The sequence below is a fragment of the Gigantopelta aegis genome, chromosome 6 (genome assembly GCF_016097555.1).
Source record: "Gigantopelta aegis isolate Gae_Host chromosome 6, Gae_host_genome, whole genome shotgun sequence".
NCBI classification, from domain to species: domain Eukaryota; kingdom Metazoa; phylum Mollusca; class Gastropoda; order Neomphalida; family Peltospiridae; genus Gigantopelta; species Gigantopelta aegis.
In genome coordinates this window covers 95,104,572-95,132,447 of record NC_054704.1, presented here as the reverse complement: position 1 = coordinate 95,132,447, position 27,876 = coordinate 95,104,572, and the positions used below count along the sequence as shown (strand labels likewise).

Here is a 27,876-nt window from a genome sequence, read left to right as displayed (position 1 = left end):
ATTATAAAGCCGTTATCAATAATGATAATATGAGTTTATTAATCATGATATTAATACACATATTAGATAGTAAATACAGATACCAGTAACGAATATCTATGAGTGGTTGTATCATGGGATGCTGTTAAAAAGGTATTTACCAAACGAAATATGACAACGGTGAAACGATGAAAACATTAGTTAATGCAGATGATGACACTAACTTGTGAATTGTTTTACTGAACAATACACTTCACAAACATGTTTCATAAATTCCAGGGCCGTAGCTACCGGGACAAAATATAGAAACTTAAAGAAAATTATCTTCTTAACCGTTTAAAGAGTTTTAGACTATTAACCATTCAGTTGGTCCTCCCCCCCCCCCCCCTAAAAAATAAATATCCTACCTACGGCCCTGAGATCCATACAGCGTGGGCGATAATGTATAAGAATAGGAATTGTTGTAAAAAAAACGGTGTAATTCCGTTCTGTTCTGTTGTCTTCTGTCCCTGAATTTAATAAAGATTGTTCTGTCTCCGACTATACAGTACAACTATATTCTGTTCTGTTTGTACGGCGATATTGCATTAGTAAAACCCAAACACATTTGGGTTTGTTTTTTTACAATCAGAAATCGCTATATAAGATGTCTAGTATCAAATATAATGGAGTATTCCTGTTTCAAATATCCATGTTTTCTTATTATTTATCTGGGAAAAAATACTTTGCACACAATAGTTACTTTCCAGACGTGACATCGCATAGATTTCTCAAGATAATCCATTGTTGTTGTTGGTCGGAGGAGACTTCATTTGTTAATAACATACTTTGTCCGTGAGAAGCAGGCTTATATTATATTCAGTTTCTCACTTCCCAATGAAAGTAATTTAATTTAACTGTCACGACGAAGTTGGCCAACTCACCGATCTTTCAACATCTACGACTGTCCAGTTGCCTGTGTTAGCACTCTTAAACTCGATTCTGGTCGAATACCACACCTACGACCGATTAGTTGTTAATCTGAGCGCACACGTCGTAATTTGGGAGTTGAAAACAAAATTACAACGCAACCGTCGAGTTAGCCAACTCCGTCGTGACAGCTGATAGTCTGAGACTAGCAAAATACATGTTTATGAACAGGCAATATGACAACAGTCTCAGTATCCCATGTCAGTTAAATAATCTCCAAGTTTCATGACCATCGTGTAGCAGCCTGCTTGAGACGCCCCCTCCTCGCAAACTCCCAGCACCACGCAGGACTCACAGCGGAATGCCACTACCCCAGCCCCGGATTTGGATTCGCGCCCTACCAGCACTCTGCGATCAGTTATCCTCGTTAGTGTGAATACTCGACAGCCCAGGCGGATTCCGGTCTTTCGAATTTTCGAACAGTCGTCGAAAGCGGCAACGATGTCTCTTATTTCGGACGAGTGAATGTCGAGATCCTCGGAGGCCGCCCATTTCTGTCCGTCCGTGTTGTATATTCCCGCCTTTGAGACATACCCGCCGTTACCGCTGCTGATGAGGACGTCGTAGATGTAGTCGTCCCACGTGACAGTTGGCTGCAATAAAAGTAGAGGCTTCAATCAGCACACTAGTAGTTAAATCAATATACAATACAGTGTTGTGATGTATATGCTTTAAGGCGTTCTTGTATGCGTGCATGCGTATGTATGTATTTATGTACAGTTTACTGATATTGACGTTTTAAGTATGTAACCTCCCTGAAATGGCTTCAAAATGGTATATCAGAAACTTTAGATTTCATAATTTCCTGGGGGGCACCCAGGATCCCCTAGTGTCTTGTGCCTTCCATGCTCGTTCGTTCCAAGAATCAATCTGCCCCCCCCCCCCCACCTCCAAAACTCCTTTAAAAATAAGAGGGGGGAGGGGAGTAAAATAGAGACGGTGCACACATACACATACACATACACATACACATACACATACACATACACATACACACACGTACGAGCGCGGACAAAGACAAAGAAAAAAGGCCGGACAGAAAGAGAGACGGACAGAAATAGAGACAGAAAGCAAGAAAGCAAGAAACAGTACCAAAATCACAGAGAGAGAAGTGAAGTGTAGGAGAGAGAGAGAGAGAGAGAGAGAGAGAGAGAGAGAGAGAGAGAGAGAGAGAGAGAGAGAGAGAGAGAGAGAGAGAGAGAGAGAGCTGAAGAGAGTACAAAAAGAATGTACTATTAATATAGCACAAATAAAACGACAGCACAAATCTCTAAAGTATTTTATAAAAATAAAAGATAGTTTTGCTTTATTAAACGTCTAATTCTAGTAATTAAAATGTTCTTGTTTTTAAAGATAACTTACCAGCTCAAGAGTCATTTTAGTCCCATCACTATACCTAATTGTAAGTTTGTTCGCGTTACCCTGGTTTACTTCTTCGAATATCCCCCATATAGAATAACATAATCATTTATACTCCAATATATAGAGCTGTGTGTGCGCTTTACGGCGCCAACAATAGAATGGTTAAAAAGACTCCATTCGTGTTTAAAAGACGGTATTATGTAAGTATAAATGTTTAATGAACACGGATTTATGCCCGCAATAGCAGCGAACCGTGGATTTGTGCCAGTAGTCAGGCGTTTTCGAATTATACTCGCATTAACCTAAAACCGATTATTGCCGAGTCGCTGACCATTATAACCGAAAGTACGACTTTCAATGCGTGTTCAGCATTCAAACTCCTGCATACGTATGCTGGAAGAAAGACTGACCCTGACTTGCGACATTCGTTGACATTCAAGACGACATTACCATGATTGATTCTATAATCCTTTGTTGATGCGGACATTCATGCCAGTCATTTGTTCAACATGCACCAGGTATTGAATGAACGGACGCTAATGACAAATTAACGACGGGGTATGTCAATACGTGTATTGGCACATATTTATGGAACAATTAAGAAGTCCTAGAAATGGAAGTATCCAAAGGAACGACTCCGGTGAGAAATCTATATCTAGAAACTATTATTTTAATATCTGATTTTCATGCAACTTCGTCCTAATAGATTAACCGAATAACCGAAAAAGCAAAAACGTTTTAAGAAGAGAGAGAAAAAAATAGAAAGAAGAAAAGAAAAAAGACAATGAATGAAAAGAAAAAATTAATAATAAAAAAGGAAATAATGAAGGGTGGAAGATTCAAGAACAAGAGAAGAACAAATAAAGAACAGAACAAAATGAAGGAAGAAAACGAGAGAAAAAACGAAGAATGAATGAATGAATGAATGAATGAATGAATGAATAATGTTTGTTTAACAATATCTCAGCATATTTTTAAAGTACGGCTGTTTGGTTTCACACTTGGTCGGGAAAAAATAGGAAACCCCGAACGAACGAACGAACGTACGAACGAACGAACTAACTAACGAACTAATTAATTAATTAATTAATTAATTAATTAATTAATGCATAAATAAATAAATTACTTAATGAAAAGAGAAATGACTTGACTCCTGTTTAGTTCATGTCTACCGTACAACAAATCAGTTTTTAAAAATAGGAAAGAAAAAAAAGAAAGAAATGTTTTATTTAACGACGCACTCAACACATTTTATTTACGGTTATATGGCGTCAGACATATGGTTAAGGACCATACAGACTTTGAGAGGAAACCCACTGTCGCCACTACATGGGCTACTCTTTCCGATTAGCAGCAAGGGATCTTTTATTTGCATTTCCCACAGGCAGGATAGCACAAACCATTGCCTTTGTTGAACCAGTTATGGATCACTGGTCGGTGCAAGTGGTTTACACCCTTCATTGAGCCTTGCGGAGCACTCACTCAGGGTTTGGAGTCGGTATCTGGATTAAAAATCCCATGCCTCGACTGGGATCCGAACCCAGTACCTATCTGCCTGCCTGTAGACCGATGGCCTAACCACGACGCCACCGAGGCCGGTTTAAAAATAGGAGACTGTGTTATTGTTGTTTGTTTGTGAGACTGTTACACATTTTAGGTCCCCTGTCTGGTTAACATAGGTAGTGTTACATGTAATTTGTAGAAATGCGATAAGCACAGCTTAGACACTGATACAAAGAGTTAAAAGTTTGTTTTGTTTAACAACACTACTAGAGCACATTGATTTATTAATCATCGGCAATTGGATGTCAAACATTTGGTAATTTTTACAAACAGTCTTAGAGATGAAACCCGATATATCTGTTCATTAGTAGCAATGGATCTTTTATATGCACCATCCTACAGACAGGATAGCACATACCATGGCCTTTGATATAATGGCTGGATGATACAAAGAGATGCAAGAGTGGACATTCCCACTTCCCGAATTCAAAGCAGCTTACTTAAAAAATACACTGTTTAACGAATTCATTTATGTCTATGTTTACATTGGAATATTATACATGACATTTTTAAAGTTACATCTCCTTTCTTTAAAAAAAAGTAAATATTTCTATCAGTTTTGGTATATATATCTTTGGATATTACCCGAATATTCAAATATTTACTTACGTTTACAACTGCATCGCTGTTTTTGTTATTTGTCTTGATTTTGTATTTTGCCATTTGTAACATCAACATAGGACATAGCTGTAATTACTGTTTTATTGGTATATTTGTCTCAACCTTCCGTGCCTTAGCCTACTGCCTTGTGTTATAATATAATGAACTGAGAATAGGCCTTTATAAGTATTTATTAACTTCCAATGCCTCTTTGAATATCGCATGGGAAGACGTTTGCATTTGTTTATTGGCAGTTAATACCAGAAAACGATTAAGTATTCGGTGTACTTATGTAAGCTATCGCCCAATGTTGGCTAACACTGAAAAGGTAAACAGGGATTATTAACCTGCGGGTCTCGGGACTTGTATACTTAAGAACATTAGTCACGCGGACGCGGTGCTCGGCAACTCCAATCGTTTGTGAGGGGTATCATTACAATAATATGATGTATTTTAAATATCCCCCCTGCAGCGTGTCACTGCTATTATTTATGTTTATAGTTCAACCTTGACGACAGAGCAGCCAACTAGCTTAAATACAATGTCATATTCAAAACATATATATATATATATATATATATATATATATATATATATATATATATATATATATATGTGTGTGCGTGTGTCTATAAGGCCTTAAAAACGGTCCGTTACAGGGAACACGACCCTACATAGTAAAAATAAAGAGTCGACCCTAAAAAATTAATGACTGTATTATTATTTTATATATTAAAATACGTAGTTATATAGGTGAAAAGAGTACGTACATAACATTTTATCTGGACTCATGGGGTGAATGTAGTAACCTTTTTTAAATAATAATTTTAAAAATTAAATTTATTTATTTAAATGATGAAGTTGCAATCCTTACATTTCAAAACGACTGTATTTTGTTTTCGACTTCATTGTTTATTTGTAAAGCACCTTAAAATTATATTATTATTATTATCATCATTATTTTTGCTGCTGCTGATACTACTACTACTATTACTATTATAATATTACCACTAGCTACTACTATAATATTACCACTAGCTACTAGTACTACTACTGTCCTATCACTATTACTACCACTACTATATGCTACTATTCAATTACTACTACTACTACTACTATAACATTACCAATAGCTACTACTACTACTATAATATTACCACTAGCTACTAGTACTACTACTACTACCACTATTACTACCATTACCATATGCTACTATTCAATTACTACTACTACTACTACTACTACTGCTATTGCTACTGCTACTGCTACTACTGCTACTGCTACTGCTGCTGCTGCTGCTGCTACTACTACTGCTACTGCTACTGCTACTGCTACTGCTACTGCTGCTACTGCTACTGCTACTGCTACTACTACTAGGCCTACTACTACTACTACTACTGCTACTGCTACTGCTGCTGTTGCTACTACTACTACTACTGCTACTGCTACTGCTACTGCTACTGCTACTTCTACTTCTACTTCTACTTCTACTACTACTACTACTACAGTAGCAGTAGTAACAGTAGTCACACTTACTACTTTATTATCAATGGTTTAGGTGTGTGTGTGGGGGGGGGGGGGGGTGTTGTTTTGTACTACCACTACTATAAAGAAATATCATTCCGATTTCTTAGTATGTAAGGGGCTTTTTGTCCAGCTGTGGGATACTGTGTATCATAAAATCAGGAGCCATGGTTTGGTTACATCGTCGGTATTAATAATAAATATAATAATTTAATATATATATACAGTATAACCTCGATTTACCACCAACTAATGTACCAATGCGATTTTGGAGTTATTTCGAGTTGGCGGTATACGTAAGGTAAGGTTCCTTGGGTTTACTATCAAAAAAATTTTGTTTGAAGTTGCTAAATGTCAACAGAATGACATATTTTAAATAAAACTAACAGGCAGTAACTAAACTAAACTAAAATAAAAATAATAACCAGGTTAGAAATTATTAAATATAAAACTGGGGCCAATAAATCGAGGGTACCCTGTGTGTATATACATGTGTGTGTGTATATATATATATATATATATATATATATATATATATATATATATATACACACACACACACACACACACACACACAGATACTACTCAAAAGAGGTTAAGGGTCAAAGGAACTTTTTGATCATTTTTGGAAGTATGTTTTTTTACGCCAGATATGGTTAGAATATTAACCTTTGTGTTGTCATTTGGACTAAAGACATCACATTATTAAGGGGCATGCAATTATTGCCCTTATCTTTAGAAACTTTTTAAGTTAACCCAGATTTCCTTATCATGGATTTGAAGCAAAAACATAGTCAGACTCAACTGACAACCTGCCTCGATACACCCACTGTGACACCTCGTGCACCATTTGCACGTGCTTAGCATGAGTGTAATTCAATGCATGCCAATTTCATCATCACTTTAAATTTGAAGATGGTTCGACGACAACTCAGTTTGCAAGACAGGGGAAGGGCCATTGGCTGGCTACAAGATGGACACACTCAAAGATATGTGGCTCACCGTCTAAATGTAAGCCAAAGTGTTATCGGTAGACTCTGGCAGAGGTTCAGGACGACTAATTCTATTCAGAATCGCTCTCGTTCTGTAAGACCACGATCAACAACAGCACGAGAAGACCGTTTCCTGATGATAACGGCGTTGCGACAGCGTCTTCGTGATCAAGTCAGAGCTGCTACAGGCAACAATGTGTTTGACCAGACCAAGGTTTGCGATGTCGGCGTCCTGTAGTCCGACCACAGCTACTTGCCCGTCACAGAAGGGCTCGCCTTGATTGGTGCAGACGTCATATCCGGTGGAACCGTGGGCAATGGGCAGAGACATTATTCACAGATGAGTCACGGTACTTGCTTCAGTTCAATGATGGCCGGGCTCGTGTTTACCGTCGTCAAGGAGAAAGATTTGCTGATGTTAACGTTGTTCAACATCTACTATTTGGAGGTGGAAGTGTAATGGTGTGGGCGGGCATATCCATGAATCACAGAACCCCTCTGTACATCATTAATGGAAATTTGACTGGTTAGCGTTATCTCAACGAGATTGTTCAACCTTTTGTAATTCCACTTCTGCAGCGGATTGGACCAGGAGCTTGGTTCCAGGACGATAACGCAAGACCTCATCGTGTCAGGGTGGTGATCGACTTCCTGCAGCAGCAGAACGTTCAGCACATGGATTGGCCTGCATATTCACCAGACTTGTTACCCATTGAGAGGGGTGGGATGAACTAGGGCGGCGAGTTCGATTACATCACGTCCCTGCCGTCAACCTCCAGCAACTGGCTCAGCAATTAGTTGCAGAATGGCAAGCGATTCCTCAACGTTATTTCCAACGCCTGGTTAACAGCATGCGCCAACGTTGTCAAGAATGTGTGAATGCTAATGGTGGCTACACCAGTTACTGACGCTTCTACTACATGTGTGAACATCATTTTTGGGGGTGCATGACTTTCTCCATCTGGGTAGTAAACAAGCAAAGGTTTTTTGTTTTGTGTTTTCTGTTCTTGAGACATCAAATAAATAATTTTTCATTAGTCGTCACAATTTTAGCATATTAGCTTATTTTTATTTGCACAAATATTTTTGACCCTTAACTTCTTTCGAGTAGTATATATATATATATATATATATATATATATATATATATATATATATATATATATATATATATATATATATAAACACACACACACACACACACACACACACACACACACACACACACATGTATAAATATAACTCAAATAATTAGTCTGTGAGCTAAGACCCCACAACTGACCATTTGGTACCATCAGGGGGCACCAAACTTAACCATACCTTTTTGATAGATGTATGTATCTGAATCTCAAACCAACATGATGGAAGTTTGTTTTGTAATAATCCGTATGTCATAGTATAGCTAATTTTAATCATACAAACTGAAATGCACTTGATGGTAACCAAATACTTTTTCAAACCAAAACCCATTTAAATATAAACTTGCATAACATGGGCCAAAGTTCACAATGCCATCCTTGCATAAATGGGCATATGCGCGCAAATCACAAGTGACTGATGTTTCTAGTTTTATCATTTACATTTTCTATCTCTATATAATTGATATATACTTTATTGCATATTTTCGACAAAGACAATTTGTCACAAACTGTGTAACAATGCGACGCCAACAGTTCTCACCATAACATGGCAATTATTAGTATGCTTCGACTATACCTGCAAATGGTCAACCATCACCAAATGAACTTAGTAGCCATATATTCACAGGATTCCAATAACGACAAAAGGAATGCTATCCAATAAAAAAAGTACTTTACTTTGAAAACGCACAGTATATTTTAATGACATAGGCCTACATGTCATGTATTCAGCCTCTTCACTTTCATCCTCCCCGTAACATTGAGCAAGGTTGCTGCTATGTGCAGCGGTTGTTCGAACATTTGTCCCATGACCGATATACAACATTATAATTATGGTAAATGAGCTGTTAAACACCCACATTTCACATTCAAAAAGGGCTTAGTTGCAGTTCGACGGAAATCGATCTTAGACCGATCGCGCATCCGCCTAGCGTTTTACCACTGGACTACGTCCCGTCCCCTCAAAAAGTTGTTTTGATAATTTTGACATTATTATAGTCTTACTCTTACTAAGTCTTAGAGAGGAAATCTGCTTTAATTTTCCATTAGTAGCAATGGATCATTTACATGCATCATCCTTTAGGCAGGATAGCATATGATATACCACTACGGTGACTACCACGACCTTTGATATATCAGTTGCGATGCGAGAAATAATCTAATGGGCCATCGACGGGGATCGATTCTACGCATCAGGCGAGCGCGTTAGAGACATTTGAATGTATTATAAACAATTTTAACAAAACGAATATTGGTGTATAACCCGTAATCCAACAGATTTAGTTCCCTTGCAAGACTGGTTTTTGTAGCATATCAATGTTTAAGGTTTGCTTATTTAGCGTATCACAGCAAAAATCTGGTACAAAATATGAGCATGTGGTTGAGTTGAGAAAATTATTTGACAGACTGCAAGTTGCATTTTTATACAATATGTCGAAAAGGTGAGTATTGACGATACTTGCATGAATAAAAAAAATAAAATCGGAAGGACTTTTCTTTGGCAATGTCACTAACCATAACTCTAACTCTATTTATTATAAGTATTTATCGTCACGGTAACTGCGTTATGCTTCCAAATCCGTTCGGTTTGTTTTTTCGTGCACGGTTCGCGCAATGAACATCCGATTTGTTATCGTCTGCTTGTCATTCATTTGTGAGGTTTTTCTTCACAGTTAGTGAACATTTTCATTAACAATAATTGAATAAACATCAGACAAGTAAGTATCTCAGTACAAAACGTTACAAACCCTAGGTTTAATACCGTTTATTTGATTATTTCCATTAATTTTGCTACGTGGATTTTGTTTATTCCTTAAAATGACCAATATCACTTGACTCATAGAAATTTATTTAAAATGGAGGAAGATATAAATTAACATTTGGTGTGTATCACATGACCTCACACATGCTAGATCAACAAAGCCAAATCATTTAATTTTGATGATTTTTAAGTCCCCTATTGTTAAAATGAGTTTTCAATTATAACTGAATCATAACTGAAAGATGTTGAATAGTATTTCTGTAAATGTTTGGGACGTTGATGGTATAATGTTCTTTATACGTGGCAATGCCAAAGGAAAGTCCTACCAAATAATTGCAGTCAATTCTTAAATAAATTTGTTAGAAAGTTAACTGACGAATTACAGGGGTAACATAAACAGGATGTTTCGGCCCCAAACCATAGATTCATCCTCTGCCTCAGTGCCTGAGAAGTATCGGTCCCTAAGGCAAAACGAAGTTATGTTTGTGTATGTAAATATAAGGAATACCAATATAAGCCATAATTGCCACATGTGCACTTTAGTTAGTAACATATTGTTAACCTCCCAAATTGTGTTAGGCTTTATTCTCTTAAAAAAAATTTCTCATGCACGTTTTCAATCATTTTGTGCAGTCAAAATCCAATTTGTTGTCATTCATTTGTGAGGGTGTTTTTCACAATTCAGATACATTTTGATTAACAATAAAGTTTAGGGAGCCCACTTGTGATGTCATGTTAGAAAAACATCTATATCAGGCTAGTACGGTCTGCAGAATAATTTGAAAATGACATGTCTGACATCCCGAAGTATCCCTCAGTTAAGGCCAATTAGTATAAGACCTGTAAAGAACTAGTTACATGATCATAAAATATAACCACAACCATCTAGCAAACCATGTAGTGATGTACGTAGTCCTGTTACAATCTATACAATATCACCAACAGTGAACTGCACCAAGCATGGTGTAGACTACACTTTAGACTCAGAATTTAGAGGACTGGACCACTGTATTTTTAACTGATAAGTAATACATGTATATCAAATACAAGGTTTAATGATACACAGAAACATTTTCCCATGAATTTTGTTTACTTTTTCATATCTAGAGGTAGAAAATCATCGAGAACATCCCGAAGTACTCCAAACTTCAGACTAAATGAGGACAAGAATGAAACCGTTCCTGATCCAAGTTCGTCCGACTACTTCCATGATGATATTGATGAATTCCATGCACAGAGGGAGAAGGTACATGAACACTGATTAGCAGTTCATGGTTTGTTTCTTAAAATTGGTAATTTCCTCAGCTGAACACAGCAGTGCAGTGGGTAAATTTCTAAGATCATCACTTGTTGATTCATGCATCTACATTGACATTATACACAGTCAGTTGGTGAAACAGACTGCAGACCTCCAACCCAGCCATCCGTGTCTGCACATACACTGTAGCTGACTGGTTGATTAGCATACTGAATTTAAACTTTAAAGCCAAGTGAAATGTATGTTTCAGGTCTCAAAATAACAGCCTGAGAAAATCAGTCCAAGTTTTAGACCTTTCAGGTGAAGTAGAAATTTACCATAACACCATTCCCTAATATTTCCCCCAACTTTACTTTAATAAAACAAAAATTAAAGGCCCATATCTGAGACAAGATGGGCAGTAATTTTTCAAGAGACAGATGTATCGTATGTGTCTATGAATGAGTGATGATGAAATTAAACATATCAGAATTAAAGGCCCATATCTGAGACAAGATGGGCAGTAATTTTTCAAGAGACAGATGTATCGTATGTGTCTATGAATGAGTGATGATGAAATTAAACATATCAGAATTAAAGGCCCATATCTGAGACAAGATGGGCAGTAATTTTTCAAGAGACAGATGTATCGTATGTGTCTATGAATGAGTGATGATGAAATTAAACATATCAGAATTAAAGGCCCATATCTGAGACAAGATGGGCAGTAATTTTTCAAGAGACAGATGTATCGTATGTGTCTATGAATGAGTGATGATGAAATTAAACATATCAGAATTAAAGGCCCATATCTGAGACAAGATGGGCAGTAATTTTTCAAGAGACAGATGTATCGTATGTGTCTATGAATGAGTGATGATGAAATTAAACATATCAGAATTAAAGGCCCATATCTGAGACAAGATGGGCAGTAATTTTTCAAGAGACAGATTTATCGTATGTGTCTATGAATGAGTGATTATGAAATTAAACATATCAGAATTAAAGGCCCATATCTGAGACAAGATGGGCAGTCATTTTGAAGTTGGTGATGATAGTGAATAAATAAAACATTGATCTCTCAGCAGTATTATATTTTGTTATTGGTATTTAGAATATATAGACGTGTGCTATGTAGCTAATAATTCTGTAGCATTTTAGTTCCATAATGCCCTAAAATATATCTCAGAGGTCCTAATGTTTCACACACTTATCACATGTACAGTGGTACATGTAAACTACAGACATACATTTGTACCTAATTTAAGGCCATTTTTGTTGAACTATCAAATTATCTACTACAGTTCCAACCTCCAAAGTGCAACCACATGTCTTAAGAGACTGCTTTCTTCTACTCAGTTAGATGATTATTAACTTAAAGAGTTTATCTGAACTTGCACCAGTGTTTATATCAAGTTACGTTACATAGACATTGTATGTGAGCACTCGTTGTGTAATTCCATATTTTCAATTTTAACTGAGAATCTTTTAATATTACAGGTTTTATTGGATAAAGGTGTCAGAAAAGATGACATGGAGGATACCGACAGTGAGGTACGACTTTATTATTGTGGGGGTATTTTTTAACTATTTAAAACAGTAGTCTGTTTTTGTTATTAATTGCTATTTATTTTTGTAAATACTTATGATAGTTACTTGTAAATGTTGTAAACAGAAAAGTGGTGAGAGAGAAATAATGAATGAATAGAGACAACATTTTAAATAATTTTTAAATGGAAAATAACTTTATATCAAGTACATTCTTCAGTTAAAGTGCATTTAATACATAAAGGGTCCAAGGGAATAACCTGTGATGTCACACACATTTTAATATAATTGAATTTTAAAATATTTATACTTAAGCATGCATGATTTACTAACAAGCCTTAATGGCCTACCATAAGTGTACGTCTTTATTTTGTGAAGTTGACATACCCAACTTTTATAATATAGACTGTCTATATGGACTTCACATGTTATTCTCATGGATCTTTCATATATAATAAGAAGAATTTTAAAAAAGATTTTCGAAATGACTGTCTATTTTGTTTGTGTGAAATCTCCCAACATAATGCCATTAATTTTTCTTTTTGGTGTATACATTTTGAAGTTGGGTGCTAAACTCATTAATTTGTTATTGTTGTTGTTTCTAGGAAGAAGTGTTGCCAGTTGTATCAGATGATGACGACGAACTGAGTGATGATGAGATTAATAAATACCGGAATCAGATGCGGCGAATCAAACAAGCCCACATCCGAGACAAGATGGGCAGTGATCTGGAGGATAGTGATGATGGTAAACACAAGTTTTTTTATATATGTTTTAGAATGTACTACCAACAGTATGGTCTTTTGTCATAAGTATTTAGAAGATATAGTCTTTAAAAGATATTGGGCCGAATTTACGAAGCCTGTTTTTCTTAGGTGTTTAAGCATTGTAAATGTATGTAATTACACACATATAAAACATAAATGTAAACAAGCTTTGTAAATTTGACCATAGTCATTGCATAGGCAAAATTTTATGGGTGTCATTCATGTGGGTTTTTTATATGTGTGATCAATATATTGGCATAATAATTGTTTATTTATTTCTTTGTTATTAATTTCAGGTCTTCCTGATAGTAAAGCATGGGGAAGCAGACGATCAAAGTTCTATGGAACAGATGTTATGGACAACAGAATTGGTAAGTGTGGTAGTACAGTTAAACACATCTAAACTGGACACCCACGGAACCAAGTGTAAAGTCTGGTTTTGGGGGTATCTGGTATAAAGAGGTTCTGTTCTATACTGATATTTTAAAGGGACATCTGGTTTGGAGGGTTTTCTCTGTATTCCTTTTTATGACAATATATTGCAAAATATTTTAGAAAAACTCGGAGATTGGCCTTCTTTTGATATACTTGCACTTTAAACAAACAAATTAAAGTATGTAACACAATTCTCAAGAATAGTGTATGGTTCTGTAGCAATCTTTTCATGGTGCGTAAAACAACTATTTAGTTTTTTCTGGTGTTATGTACATATGTATCTAATGGTTTATCGGTTGCTATATCCAGATTGTCACATTATAATTATTGACTGTTGTGTATAGATCTAGCTGGGTCGGAGGATGAGGAAGGCGTAGCGGCTCTAGAAGAGAAGGAAGCTCTCGCCATACAGAAGAGAATGGCTGACGAACTTGACGACCAAGACTTTGCGCTGGATGTCTTCAAGGTTAGTGAGAGATTCTTTAAGGTTAGTGTAAGATTCTTCAAGGTTAGTGTGAGATTCTTCAAGGTTAGTGTGAGATTCTTCAAGGTTACTGTGCGATTCTTCAAGGTTATTGTGAGATTCTTCACAGTTAGTGTGAGATTAGTGTAAGATTCTTCAAGGTTAGTGTGAGATTCTTCAAGGTTAGTGTGATATTCTTCACGGTTAGTGTGAGATTCTTCACTGTTAGTGTGAGATTCTTTACGGTTAGTGTAAAATTCTTCAAGGTTAGTGTAAAATTCTTCACGGTTAGTGTGAGATTCTTCAAGGTTAGTGTGAGATTCTTCACGGTTAGTGTAAAATTCTTCACGGTTAGTGTGAGATTCTTCACGGTTAGTGAGATTCTTCAAGGTTAGTGTAAAATTCTTCACGGTTAGTGTGAGATTCTTCAAGGTTAGTGTGAGATTCTTCACGGTTAGTGTGAGATTCTTCAAGGTTAGTGAGATTCTTCAAGGTTAGTGTGAGATTCTTCAAGGTTAGTGTGAGATTCTTCACGGTTAGTGTGAGATTCTTCAAGGTTAGTGTGAGATTCTTCAAGGTTAGTGTAAGATTCTTCATGGTTAGTGTAAAATTCTTCACGGTTAGTGTGAGATTCTTCAAGGTTAGTGTGAGATTCTTCACGGTTAGTGTAAAATTCTTCACGGTTAGTGTGAGATTCTTCACGGTTAGTGTGAGATTCTTCAAGGTTAGTGTGAGATTAGTGTAAGATTCTTCACGGTTAGTGTGAGATTCTTCAAGGTTAGTGTGAGATTCTTCAAGGTTAGTGTAAGATTCTTCACGGTTAGTGTGGGGGGGGGGGGGGGGGGATTTCTCTGTCCCAGCCAGTTGCCATGACTGGTACTTTACAGGTGTATTATGAATTGAACTGTCAGTTGTCAAATGCATATATATAATCCCTTGCTGCTTTATTGGAAAGAGTAGCTTATGTGGCAGCAGCAGATTTCCTTTCTCTTATTTTCAACCAGTAACCATATGTGAGACACCAGATAGCCATAATTTTAAAATGTGCTAATGAGTAATTTATATCCCTTTTCTTTCAAAGTTATAATGTTTTTGTTTTTTTTAAATTGGAAATAATATTTGCTTTTCATACATTAACCATTAGATTGGTTGTTGAGATGTTTGGACTAGTCCATGGGTATTGGGAGGGGTGGAATGCATGTGGTGATAGGTCAGGTTAAGTATTTATGAGAAGAGTTCTCTTCATTACTGTATACAACATTTTTGTCCTTCCATTCTTATAACCCTTTAATAATAATAATAATAATAAATGTAATTCTGGTAACCTTGCTGACATAATTATATTTTCATTGTTAAACCTATAATTATTCTAGTATTTAATTATTTACGATTTTATTCATTTTTGTTTTGCTTAAGATCTGTATTGTTGCATTTATGTTTTGTTTATTTTTTCAAATATTTTTTTAGCCTACAAGAATGATGGAGGAAAAGCCTGGAGATAAAGAAAAGATTGTAAAAGATCTTTCAAAATTACCCAGGAGAGAAAAACTAGAGGTATGTGCTGTAAAAGTCACTTTTATACTAGTGTCTTAGGCTAAATGGTTTATTTTTATTGGTAAGTAATCTTTACACAGATAATTACATCATAATGATTTTCTCAGTATTAGGAGTAAAATTTAAGAAATACTTTCCACTAGTGTGGGGGACTAGTAGCCCATAAAGGTGGCTATATTATAATGTTACCTTTGTGGAATTCTAGGAACAAAATGTAATATCATCAAACATTTCAGTCTCAAAACATCCTAATAACTTTTTTGACATTTGTTGAATTATTTTAAAATGATTATTCTAATGCTACTTTGTGTGTTTTTAAATTCAGCTTCTTAAGAAAGAATCTCCAGAACTACTGACGTTGATTCAAGATTTTACAGATAAGGTGAAGTCATTTAAATGGAGCTATTTAGTGTTAAAACACAAAATGTTTTTGATTTTACGGATATGGTTAAAATAAACGGAGCTAATACAGTTTTTCTGTTCACACTGTTTTCGATTTTTACAGAAAAAGATACATTTTAAAATTACATATGAACATTGTTTTAGCCAAAATAAAATGTATTAAAAGACTGAGTCTGGTTTATTTCCTATCGGTTGGACTATACTAATTCAAATCCCATAGGCGACCATGTTAACGTTTGTGTTTAAAAACACTATATGCAATATATCAACCAAACTATGACCCATAAATATCAGTACTACAACCCCTACCTCAAAGTATTAACTGCAGAAAATGGGACCTTTCATGGCTCATTTTCGGTATAACCAGATGTTTTTACAACACCCCTAGTTTCGCGCAAAATTTTAGTACTTTTTTTCACATGTACCCCATACATGTTCCAAGCACAAGGCTACTTGACACAGTGGTACTAAATGAATTAAAATTGTATACATTTTTAGCCCAGATGAAACTAATTTTTTTTACCACCAACACACTCACATTTATAACCAATCACAGGACTTGTGGTGTTAACTTCTCTATCAAAAGTTCGGTGCACCTCGAACTTCGTCCCAGCTGGAAATTAATTGGTATAGTGCTACCTTTAGATCACCCTCCCTTAATGCATTAAAAATAAAAGATGTCTTTGATTGATACTTTATAAGCACAATTGATAGTATCCAAACTGAAGAACAGCAGCAGATTAAAAGTAATGGAATTTATCAATTGGATTATAAATGGGTTTTTTGTTTTTGGAGAAAGTTTTGTTTTTTATAATTTATATAATATGCTATTTATCTGTCGTAATTAAAAAGCTGTATTAATTTCCTGTTAGCGTTACAAAACTCCTTTGTGTGTGAACTAGATGACTGAACTGCGAGACGTCTTACAACCCCTGATGACTCTGGTGAATGATGGGAAGATCCAAGGGAAGGAGGCCAAGTACATCCAAGTCAAGTTCCAGTTACATCTCAAGTAATTCTTTACCATTGATCTATAATTAATTAAATACTACATTTTCATCCAATTATTTTTTAAAAAGGTGGAGGCTGAAATTTTATATTTTATTATATATTTTTAGGCATTTGAAAATACCACATATTGAGCATATGTTTAAAGGGACACACCCTAGTTACGTTTATTTGTTAACCATTACGGCGTTGTTTTTCGCTATGAAACCCCATTTTTCAACAAATAAAATTGCACTTTACTTACATTTTATTATTTAGAATACACATTTCCATTCACCTGAAGTGCTTTTTGGTAATCCTGATGTTTGTAAAACCACGAAATGCATTTTTTTGCATTTTTTCACAAGACGTGTTGTCGAGAAAAAACTGTTAAGCAAGCGAGGTCCAATCTATTTTTAGAGGGCATATTTCCATTTCAATGTCACAGACATTGGTATATCACGTGACCGTTATCATTTTGGTTCGGTTTGTTTTCTCGTGCACGGTTCGCGCAATCAACATCCGATTTGTTGTTGTTCATTTGTGAGATTTTCCTTCACAGTTCGTGAACATTTTCAGTAACAATAAAGTTCAGACAAGTAAGTGTCTCAATACAAAACGTTACAAACCCTTAAAACCAATAATTTTGCTAAGTCTTACGACATATGGAGAGGGGATACAACCAGGACAGAACAGTTGGAACATGTCCTGGAGAGGTGAAACGAACGCACCCCAAGTCTGTGAAATTTGTCGTGATGTAGGCATTGTTGTGCTTCGAGCGACATATACCGGTGACATCAGAATACTAACTTTCAAAATTATTTCAAGCAATTGGGACATGGGGATTCCCATGGTATTTATCGATATAAAACCTGCTTTTTCACTCCATTTGATAAAAACGTGATCTAAGTGTGTTACAGGTTTGTAGATTAACCAAATTATAATTTATTTTCGCTGGATGGAACTAGGGTGTGCGGCTTTAAGGGATAATTGTGGGGGGTGAGGGTCATGCCAATATTAAAAAACCAAAAATGAGGGGGGGGGTCTTCTTTTTTGAAAATTTATTTCCCCAGATCATTTTGGCAAAGTCAAGGTTGGGGTGCCTTGGGGATATTTATTCTTGGGGTGGGCATGGATGAAAATCTGTAATTTATTTTATTATATGCATTTTTTTTTTAGATGTACATCAGTTATAGCCAACAGGAAAGATCTGAGATATTGTATGCTATTGATTTTAATTGCAATAGTAATCACAATCAATAAAACTGATAATTTCAGGGGAATTAGCTTTTTGTTTTGGTACAGCTGTAACGGCATAAATGGATGCTTTTTTTGTTCACAAATTTAATATAAATGAAGTCATTAGTCATAAAATGAAGTTATGAATCATATAATGAAGTCATGAGTCATATAATGAAGTCATTGATCATAAAATGAAGTCATGTGATGAAGTCATGAATCATATAATGAAGTCATGAATCATGTGATGAAGTCATGAATCATGTGATGAAGTCATTAATCATGTGATGAAGTCATGTGTCATATAATGAAGTCATTGATCATAAAATGAAGTCGTGATGAATCATGTGATGAAGTCGTGAATCATGTGATGAAGTCGTGAATCATGTGATGAAGTCGTGAATCATGTTATGAAGTCATGAGTTATGTGATGAAGTCGTGAATCATGTGGTGAATCATGTGATGAAGTCATGAATCATGTGATGAAGTCATGAATCTTGAAATGACATCATACATGTACTGTCAAATACTAGCTTACTTTGATTGTAGAACATTTGCATCTCAAAAGTTAAAGTGCTGTTCCAGATGTATGATGTACTGAGCTATATCAATCAAGATATTATTTAATATGATTAAAATTTAAAAAAAAAAAAAATTAAAAATATTATATACCGGTATATTTTCCATTTAAAAATATTCCCCTGAAAAACAGAACCAGCTGAATTCGTTTCGGGAATTTCCGTAAGATTTGATCCGTGACGTCACGAAGGGAACTCCTTTCGATAATCAGCGCCATTGTTCATTGCTTCTTTTGTGTTTATTATGGTTAAACGGCGTGTTGTTGGCGGCTGTAGCAATACAAAAGCCAATAAATTTAGTCTTCACGCATTTCCTAATAATGTTGCTGTGAGAAAGCTGTGTGTGAATTTGATTAAAACAACGTGGAAATACTGGACGGGAAGGAAATGCCGGAGACCGTTGCGACAGTAGACACTTTAGTTTCGATTCGTTGGCTCGGCTTAAGCGAGATATGGGAATACCATGTGTTATGGCTTTTAAAAAAAGATGCCGTACCAACAATTTTTCTGCGACACAAAACAAATGACAACAAGCCGACGCCATCCACACCAAAACGACCTTGGGGTGCATATCGTCAATGTCCCAAATTGCGTTATGCTTTCAACTCCGGTCAGTTTTTTTTTCATGTACGGTTCGTGCAATCATCGAGATCCGATTTGTTGTCGTTTGCATCTCGTTCATTTGTGAGATTTTTCTTTACAGTTCGAGAACATTAAAACAATAAAGTACAGACAAGTAAGTATCTATAGCCTAGTCCGTCCCATCCTACAAAAATGTAGGGTTTTTTGTGTAAAAAAAAGAAGAAAAAAAAAGAAGCTAATTTTGTATGCATCTTAGAAAACAATCGGATCAGAAATAAATGACTTGTAAATTCCATAGTATGAAAAAAGGCATTCCCTGTAAAACAGACTATAAATACATTAAATTAATTTTACTATACCTTCCCACAGAGAAAACCTTTTTTCATACTATGGAATGTGCTATAAGTTATTTATTTCTGAGCAGTGTTCACTGTTTTTTTGTTATTTCACAACTGCAACTCAAATTATTCACACAAAAAACACATCTTCATAGTATTGTTTTTTGTTATTTCCAAAACACAGACTGTTTTCACTTTTCTTTTGTTTTTACGTCAAACTAAACCGAAATTATTCACACAAAAAAAACATCTTCATAGATGGATGGGACGGACTAAAAGTCGTTTTTGTTTATTTCTTAAAATTAAAATAAGTTATGTATTTCTGAGCAGACTGTTTTCACAACTGCACACAAAAAATAGTATTGTTTTGTTATTTCCAAAACACTTTTACTCTTTTTTTTACGTCAAACTAAACTGAAATTATTCACACAAAAAACCATCTTCATAGAGGGATGGGACGGACTAAAAGTCGTTTTTGTTTATTTCTTAAAATTACCGATATCGGGTCCACTTGACTCGTAGAATTCAAGAGTTATTTATCGTCTTTTCTACTACATCACAAGTATTAGAACATACAGTGTAGCAAAATAATTCGCACGAAAAGCTAAAGAACAAAACAATAATAAAAGTTGTAAATTAGTGGTAAGCTGTCTCCACGACCATTTTCATCGTCATTTGTCAGGCCGGTGGTTCGTCGGAAGATGTTCCAGGTTCAAACTGATAAGGCATTATTTTTGTTGTGTTGCACAAATATTAGTCCAGTCGTCACTACTACACTATTCATCATCGAAAGAAGAATCGCATGATCACTGAGCTTGGCAATCGTTGTCGATCCCACTTTCGCTTGCGCTGGAAGTCATCTCGTGGTAGGTTTCTGTGAAGCGCGTTCCCTTCGTGACGTCACGGCTATTTACAGGCAAAATGTTTTTACCGAGAATAATACTCGGTCGTTTCCGGCAGTGTTCTACGGGAGTGATGTTTTAATACTTTTATGGGGCATTTTCGTAATTATTGATTTACATATCGGTGTAAAATATTATTGCAATGAATTAAGAAAGCATTTAATTGTGGAATTTGAAATTTTAGTGTATAGTCTGGCACAGCACTTTAAGGTCCACGACAGTCACTTTTCGCGCCCTTGTTTTGGCTTTCTTTGTACACAATAAATATAGCATATCTTACCGTAAATTCACTTGAAATCCATATTTCGTACAAGGTACAATTTTTCAATCACAGAATTTTCTTCAAACACATTCAGGTGCTTCAGTAATGTTCGAAAAACAAAAAAAATCAATAGGAATTTTGCATTGGATTTTTTCCAGCATTCTTAAAACGGAAACGTCATGTACCCAGTTTGTGGTTATTGTAAGGAGGTGCAAAGTGACGTCATTGGAATTCTGACGTCATTCAAATTCAAAATTAGCTATATTATTACAATGCATCGCCACATTAAAATAAAAACTGGTCTACTAACCTTGACCCCTGTTAAATTTCTAGAACAAGCAAACAACGCTGTTTACAGGTCGGTATATTTTACTTTTTCACAATTCTACAAAAAATATTAAGTTTAAGTTTTAAAAACCCAAAACTACCTTTTGTCAAATATATCATATGAAAAAATTAACGTTGGATATGTTTCATTTATTGTGTACGAAGCCAAAACAAGGGTCCAAAAAGTGACTGTCGTAGATCTTAATAATGATGAATTCACAAATCACAACTGACAATAATAATTTGTAGACCACATAATAAATAAAATGAATATGTTTAATTATTGTTCTATTCATTCTTTTATTTTTATTTTTTATTTAAAAATATTTCTCGCGCGGTCCAGTTTACATCGACTTTTAATGAATGACATTTGTAGTAAAAGTTGTGGATGTTACTGACCTTGACATTAATTATGAATGAAAAAAATAGTCCCGTTATGCTAATAAGGTCGCTGTCCAACCAATCGAAATTGACTCTGTTCCCTGTTGACAAATTAAAATACAGTTTGTAATACGCACCTGGTGGTGCGTACGAAATTTGTACGACACCGCTATATCTTCACCAGGAGGGTAATAAATAAGAAGTACGCCAACATCACCCAGGATGCTATTACCTTGTTCAAGTCCATGTGCATCGAGTGCCAGAGAAAACGTTTGGCGCCGATGCGAAGGTAGGATTGATATCATCCAGCCTCCCCCAAGATGTCATTGCAAGGTTGCAAACTGAAGACAACCTCCTGTCTGCAGTATCCCATCCAAAACCCAGTCGAGCAATCCAGGGAGGAAGCAGAACCTGTACCAGTCTCACCCATCTCTGTACGTCAGGAGGAAATTAGGCTGCAGAGAGAGAGAGAGAGAGAGAGAGAGAGAGAGAGAGAGAGAGAGAGAGAGAGAGAGAGAGAGAGAGAGAGAGAGAGAGAGAGAGAGAGTGCCAGAGATGCCCAGTTCCAGCAGGCAGAGAGAATGGTCAAACGAAGTCGCATTTTGTTTTCTAGTGTGCAAATCGTAAGCAGTGTGTCAGTGCCCATTCCTTCAGTTGACAAAGGACGTGCAGATCCTAGGAACATCATCGGAGTTGTGACAGAGTACAGTGACAACGAGTTGTACACAATTGCTGTAAAAGGAGGAATATTGGATCGAAAGTACTCTAGAAACCAATTCGATGTGTGTGCTACGACCTTGTATTCACCCGATGATGTCTGTACAGATAAGGACATTTCCCTGCGTCAAGCTGTGCAACTGGAGTCACGATGCGGTGGACAAGGTTTCACAAGATGTAACTGTGTTGGAAGTAAGAGGTGTCGGACAAATCGATGTAAATGCTTCAAAGCCAGATTAGTGTGCAATTCCTGCTGCCATTCCAGCCTGCCATGCATAAACAAGAACTGTTGTTGATGAGAACTTTGACTACATTGATCAATAGACTTGTTTTGAACTGAGAACTTTGACTACATTGATCAATAGACTTGTTTTGAACTGAGAACTTTGACTACATTGATCAATAGACTTGTTTTTAACTGAAAACTTGGACTACATTGATCAAAATATCTTGTTGTTTGTTCTGCAGTAGTGTGTGTGTTGTGTGTTGCAAATGGTATGTGTTTTGAGCCAATAAAGATTGCCAGCATATTATTGTTTATAGTTATTCATTCAGTCAAATAACAACCTTGTCAATACCATTCTGCACGTTTCAAGTAATCTGTATAAATTAGTGAAGTATATTTCAGGTAATATGTATAAAGAAAGAAACATCCAGCAGACTATTCTGAAAGTGATAGGTTTGATCCAGAAACAAACAACGTACCCAAGGTATTTGAAACAGATTAAATTGTATTGTGTGTAACTAGTCAAAAAAAGGTAAATGCATGTTTAAAACTAATTAAATTATGTTGTGGCTTAAAAAGTTAAACATCCCTGATGTTATTTTCATTGACATTCATATTTAAGCTGGAGGTCTATTATAAGTCATGTGTTGTGATCATTATTTGTTGCCTTTCGGTCTAGCAGGAGGGAGTTTTGAGTTTTGTCTCAGTTTGTCTGTCTTCTGTCCATCTGTCCCTGGAATTGTTTCAGCAATGTATTAGTATGTTGAGCTGACTTGTGTATAGCTTCATCAAGTACTGCGACAGCGGGTTTCCTCTCTCAATATCTGTGTGGTCCTTAACCATATGTCTGACACCATATAACCGTCAATAAAATTTGTTGAGTGTGTCGTTAAATAAAACATTTCTTTCATTAAGTACTATTACAGATCAGTTTTGACTTTCATGTGCTTCACAGAGTTATGGTGCTTGAACATAGGAGGTACACAAATTTATTTTCGAAACCTTGAGATATTGAGCTGATATTCTATGTATAACTTTATCATGTACTGTTACAGATCAAGGTCGACTGTTATGGTGAATTATCCATCTTTCACAGCGTTGTAGTTAGGAGATACATAAATTTGTTGGTCCTAGTAGGGGACATGTATTGCTTTAGCAGTACTCTCAAAATGCTTGTTTATTTAGATGACATCTTACATTGATGTGCTAATCATACTATTAAAGGTGGATAACTCAACTCTTGTTGATTGATGCAGTGCCTGATTATGTTTGTGTAGGTTGGATTTATTATTGTATAACTGCGTATGTTGGATAAAAATGTATTAGTTTCTGCTAGATTGGTTTAATTCTCTTCTTATTTTTTTTTCAGAAAAAGTCGAAGGATGATAGATATGAAACAAATGATGAGAAACAGGCTTTAGAATACTACAAGATGATGAAAGAGACTACTGATGATGTGGAGTCAAAGTAATTAATCTGTTTGGTTTCAGTTTTATCAGTGGGAAAGTCGGGTGCTTCCTGATAGACAGGTACAGGATGTAACTCAATAGTGCGATGGGTCACAGGTACAATCATGGTCAGAGAAGTTGTCTTGTCCTTGTCAGTCTTTTAATTGTTTATTATGACATAACAATCATACTTCACTACAGTTATTTATAGAAAGGGGAAGCAGTGGATTTCTAATGTGTGGTCAGTCGGTGATCAATCCACATTGGTGGGGCCATTCTTCGCTCCAGATGGTGCTCCAAAACTGGTGTAACAAAGGCTGTGGTATGTACTGTCTTGTCTGCATATAAAAGATCCCATGCTTCTAATCGGAAATAGTTCATTGCATTACGGCAGTGGGTTTTCTCTTCTATTATCTCTGTCATCCTTTACCATGTCTGATGCCATATAACCGTAATTAACGTGTTGAGTTTGTCGTTAAATAAAATATTCCTGCTTATTTTAGTGAAGATGATGATGAAGCCATTGAAGCGGATGGTTTGGAAACTACAGAAGGGACTGTTGGGGAGGAGGAATTGGATACAGATGGAAAAAGAGCAATCACATACCAGGTATTGTAGGAGCTTGTTTACAATTACAGTAAAAAAAAAATACATTTCAACAAATCCCATCAAATCAAAGTTTGTAACAAAGGTGATCTAGTATTTTTAGTAGGTGTTTGCTAACTTTGACAGCAAATTTAACTTGTACATATATATTTTGTTACCTTGAAATTGCAGTTGTAGAATGTTATTTCATACAAATGCTCCCTCCAGGTGGGGCTTATACCTCTTAAACCTGGGCCCCGTTCCACCAAGTGATCTTAGCGTTAAGATCACTTCATGGAACGGGGCCCAGGACAGTAAGCTAGAACAGAAAAACGAAGAGTATTCTAATGTTACTATTTCAGATGGAGAAGAACAAAGGCTTGAGGGCACACAGAAAGAAGGAACTGCGAAATCCCCGTGTCAAGCATAGAATGAAGTTTAGGAAGGCAAAGATCCGCAGAAAGGGACAGGTAATGGACAGCTTTGTTACACGTCTTGTTTTAACTTAAATGGTTGTACTTGTGCAACTGATTGACATCCAATAGCCGATGATTAATTAATCAATGTGCTCTGGTGATGTCGTTAAACAAAACAAACTTTGTGCAAGTAGATTTATTAATAATGTTAAGCATGCACAATCATTGCTAAGCTACAACCGGAGGAATTTCATTTCACATGTATCCGAGGTCAAACGACTGCTATCTGGAATATTTTCTAAGTAAAGTAACTAGTGGGAATTTCCTTATCAGCTCAGTTGGACTCGCACAGAGAGTCTATTGTTTGAATACCCTCAGTAGGGGTCAATTTATCGGTCATATAGTTATACAGATGAAAAAAGCTTTTAAAACTTTTTTTTTCAAAATAAAAAAAACTAAACCTGGGAAATGGAGATAACATAACTTGCTTAAGTGGTGTTCTCACTATGAAATTAGTCAGACTTGTCGCATGAGATTTGTCGACCCTTCAAAAATCGGAACATATAAGACAAGTTATTTCTATTTAGGTGTCCTCACAGTACGATTCGATTGCATGTGACAAGTCAGTGTGATTAATCACATAATGAGAATCCCCCTTTATTTGATATATTGGGTAAATGGTCATTCCAAAATGAATTTAATCCCCAATATGGTTGAAATGCCAGTGATATATATGTTACAGTCAATCTGTGAAACCAGTCATTACGCGTAATGCCTAAACAAATCAGTCATTTTGAGAAGTGCCTGTGACCACCAGGCAGTACGCGAAATGACTGAAAATTCCAGGCATTTCACGAAATGACTGAAAATCATGGCCAGCCATTACGCAAAATGACTAATGTGATTCAAGTCTTATTGTTGACACTTGTATAGAGGCTTTTGGTCTTAAATATTGATAAAATCACATTTCAAGAACGAACAAGGATAAGTATATTGATTAAATACGATTTAAAATACTACTTAATATTAATTCTTATTCAACTTTTGCTATAGTTTCAGATTAAAGAATCGTATACAAAATATGCTTAATACCACTTGAATATTACAAACAAACGGTTCTGGTAATTAATGTTTATCTTGTTTATTCTTAAACAAACAACTCAGAATCTGCTATATTATTGATGTCTTGTTATCTAGGAGCTTCTTTTCATCCCAGATTAGTTGTAATGGTTCGCTGGTTTATTCTCAAACCTATCATTGCTTTGTGTTTATATAAGCAAATGGATTAAGATATGGCTACTTTCAGTGGCTTCTTCTAATCCTTTAGTACAAATCTGTGATTACAGCACCATCTGACTTTCATCTCTATAAAACTAAACGTGTTTCTGGGGTTTACTTTTGACTTAAGTTTAGTCAGAGCCCCAATCACATGGTTTTACGCGGGCTAATGATATGGTTAATATGGAAATTATATCATTAATCAATCTCCAATTTCTAACATTTACATTATGGTGGTGGTTGGGAGGGCCTATGGAAATGAATTAAAAATGGGGCAGACCTTCCCTTCTACTCTCCTCCGACATACATACCACATTAACCAGACATACGTTATTGTCAATATTCTACTTTTCAGAGTACAGTTTCTGGCTCTAGTCAGAAATCGTGCTCGAAAGGAGCGTGCTTGAACATTAAATTGATATAAGCACGTTAATTCCCCGACATCTGACCTGACAGTCATTTGTGGGCATACATACATACATACATATATGGTGTTTACTCATAAGTTCTTCTGCTGCAACCAGTACATGATGGCAGAGTCCTATAAAGATACATTTAAAACTGAGCCTTACAAAAAGTATGAAGTTTTTAGAAAAGTGTTAATTCCAAAAAATGAATATTTGACAATGCTAGAAGATATTAAAACAGCAGCAGCTGATAGTATCCATGTCTGCTCTTTGTTCCACTATCTGCTATCAAAGTGACCTTTCTATACCAATATGTTTGGCACCGACTACTTAATGTACAACTTCTGAAATGATTTGATTTGAGTTTAAATAAAGCGTTACATTAGGACTTGAGTGGTGTGGTATTATAGATAGCACTTTAGTCATTTTGCGTAATGGCTGGCCATGATTTTCAGACATTTCGTGAAATGCCTGGAATTTCGCGTATTGCCTGGTGGTCACAGGCACTTCGCGAAATTACTGAATTGTTTAGGCATTACGAGTAATGATAGGTTTCACAGATTGACTGTAACATATACACGTTCAAAGGTTTGAAATAAAGCAGGTTTTTTTCAAACCATTATCTTGTGGACTTCACAAATTTAGTAAAAACACTCTTCAGGTGTTGATGGCTAGAACATTTTTAACATTTACATATGTAACACTTCAATACTAAGCTTATCCATTGTATATCACCATTTATTTCAGGTACGAGAGGCAAGAACAGAAATTAAACCTTATGGTGGTGAATTGTCTGGTATTCGAGCCGGAATCAAACGCAGCATCAAGTTGAAATAGAGACAACATCAGTTCATGTAATTACAATGCATCAATGATGTCATTTCCAAATAAACTTGTACAGAGTTCT

General features: G+C 35.8%; 2 protein-coding genes across 3 annotated transcripts; one reads left to right on the top strand and one right to left on the bottom strand.

Annotated features, from left to right (window-relative positions):
* Window positions 1-19: 19 nt before the first annotated feature.
* On the bottom strand, window positions 20-4,612 carry LOC121376328 (profilin-2-like). Of its 2 annotated transcripts, none has more exons than XM_041504172.1 (2): window positions 4,483-4,612; window positions 20-1,541 (listed from the first exon to the last, which is right to left on the bottom strand). In XM_041504172.1, exons 1-2 carry the CDS (start codon window positions 4,549-4,551, stop codon window positions 1,137-1,139), a joined length of 474 nt encoding a protein of 157 aa, XP_041360106.1. In that variant the 5' UTR covers window positions 4,552-4,612; the 3' UTR covers window positions 20-1,136. The 2 variants fall into 2 exon arrangements, with proteins under 2 accessions (XP_041360106.1, XP_041360107.1); XM_041504173.1 differs by lacking the exon at window positions 4,483-4,612 and adding an exon at window positions 2,311-2,441.
* A 4,827-nt stretch (window positions 4,613-9,439) lies between these two features.
* Window positions 9,440-27,874, top strand: LOC121374803 (something about silencing protein 10-like). The gene is made up of 15 exons (XM_041501915.1): window positions 9,440-9,570; window positions 10,998-11,136; window positions 12,628-12,681; window positions 13,281-13,422; window positions 13,739-13,813; window positions 14,222-14,343; window positions 15,808-15,894; window positions 16,220-16,276; window positions 17,199-17,308; window positions 22,077-22,181; window positions 23,253-23,319; window positions 24,205-24,302; window positions 24,787-24,892; window positions 25,231-25,338; window positions 27,717-27,874. The coding sequence occupies exons 1-15, from the start codon at window positions 9,446-9,448 to the stop codon at window positions 27,804-27,806; spliced, it is 1,485 nt and encodes a 494-aa protein (XP_041357849.1). The 5' UTR covers window positions 9,440-9,445; the 3' UTR covers window positions 27,807-27,874.
* The last annotated feature ends 2 nt before the right edge of the window (window positions 27,875-27,876 follow it).

Coding starts and splice junctions, on each gene's coding strand:
- LOC121376328 (XM_041504172.1), bottom strand. CDS start 4,551: ATGTTGATGTTACAAATGGCAAAATACAAAATCAAGACAAATAACAAA. Junction 1,542..4,482: donor ACAGCGATGCAGTTGTAAAC/GTAAGTAAATAT, acceptor CTTTTATTGCAG/CCAACTGTCACGTGGGACGA.
- LOC121374803 (XM_041501915.1), top strand. CDS start 9,446: ATGTTTAAGGTTTGCTTATTTAGCGTATCACAGCAAAAATCTGGTACA. Junction 13,423..13,738: donor TCTGGAGGATAGTGATGATG/GTAAACACAAGT, acceptor TATTAATTTCAG/GTCTTCCTGATAGTAAAGCA. Junction 23,320..24,204: donor AAACAAACAACGTACCCAAG/GTATTTGAAACA, acceptor TTTTTTTTTCAG/AAAAAGTCGAAGGATGATAG.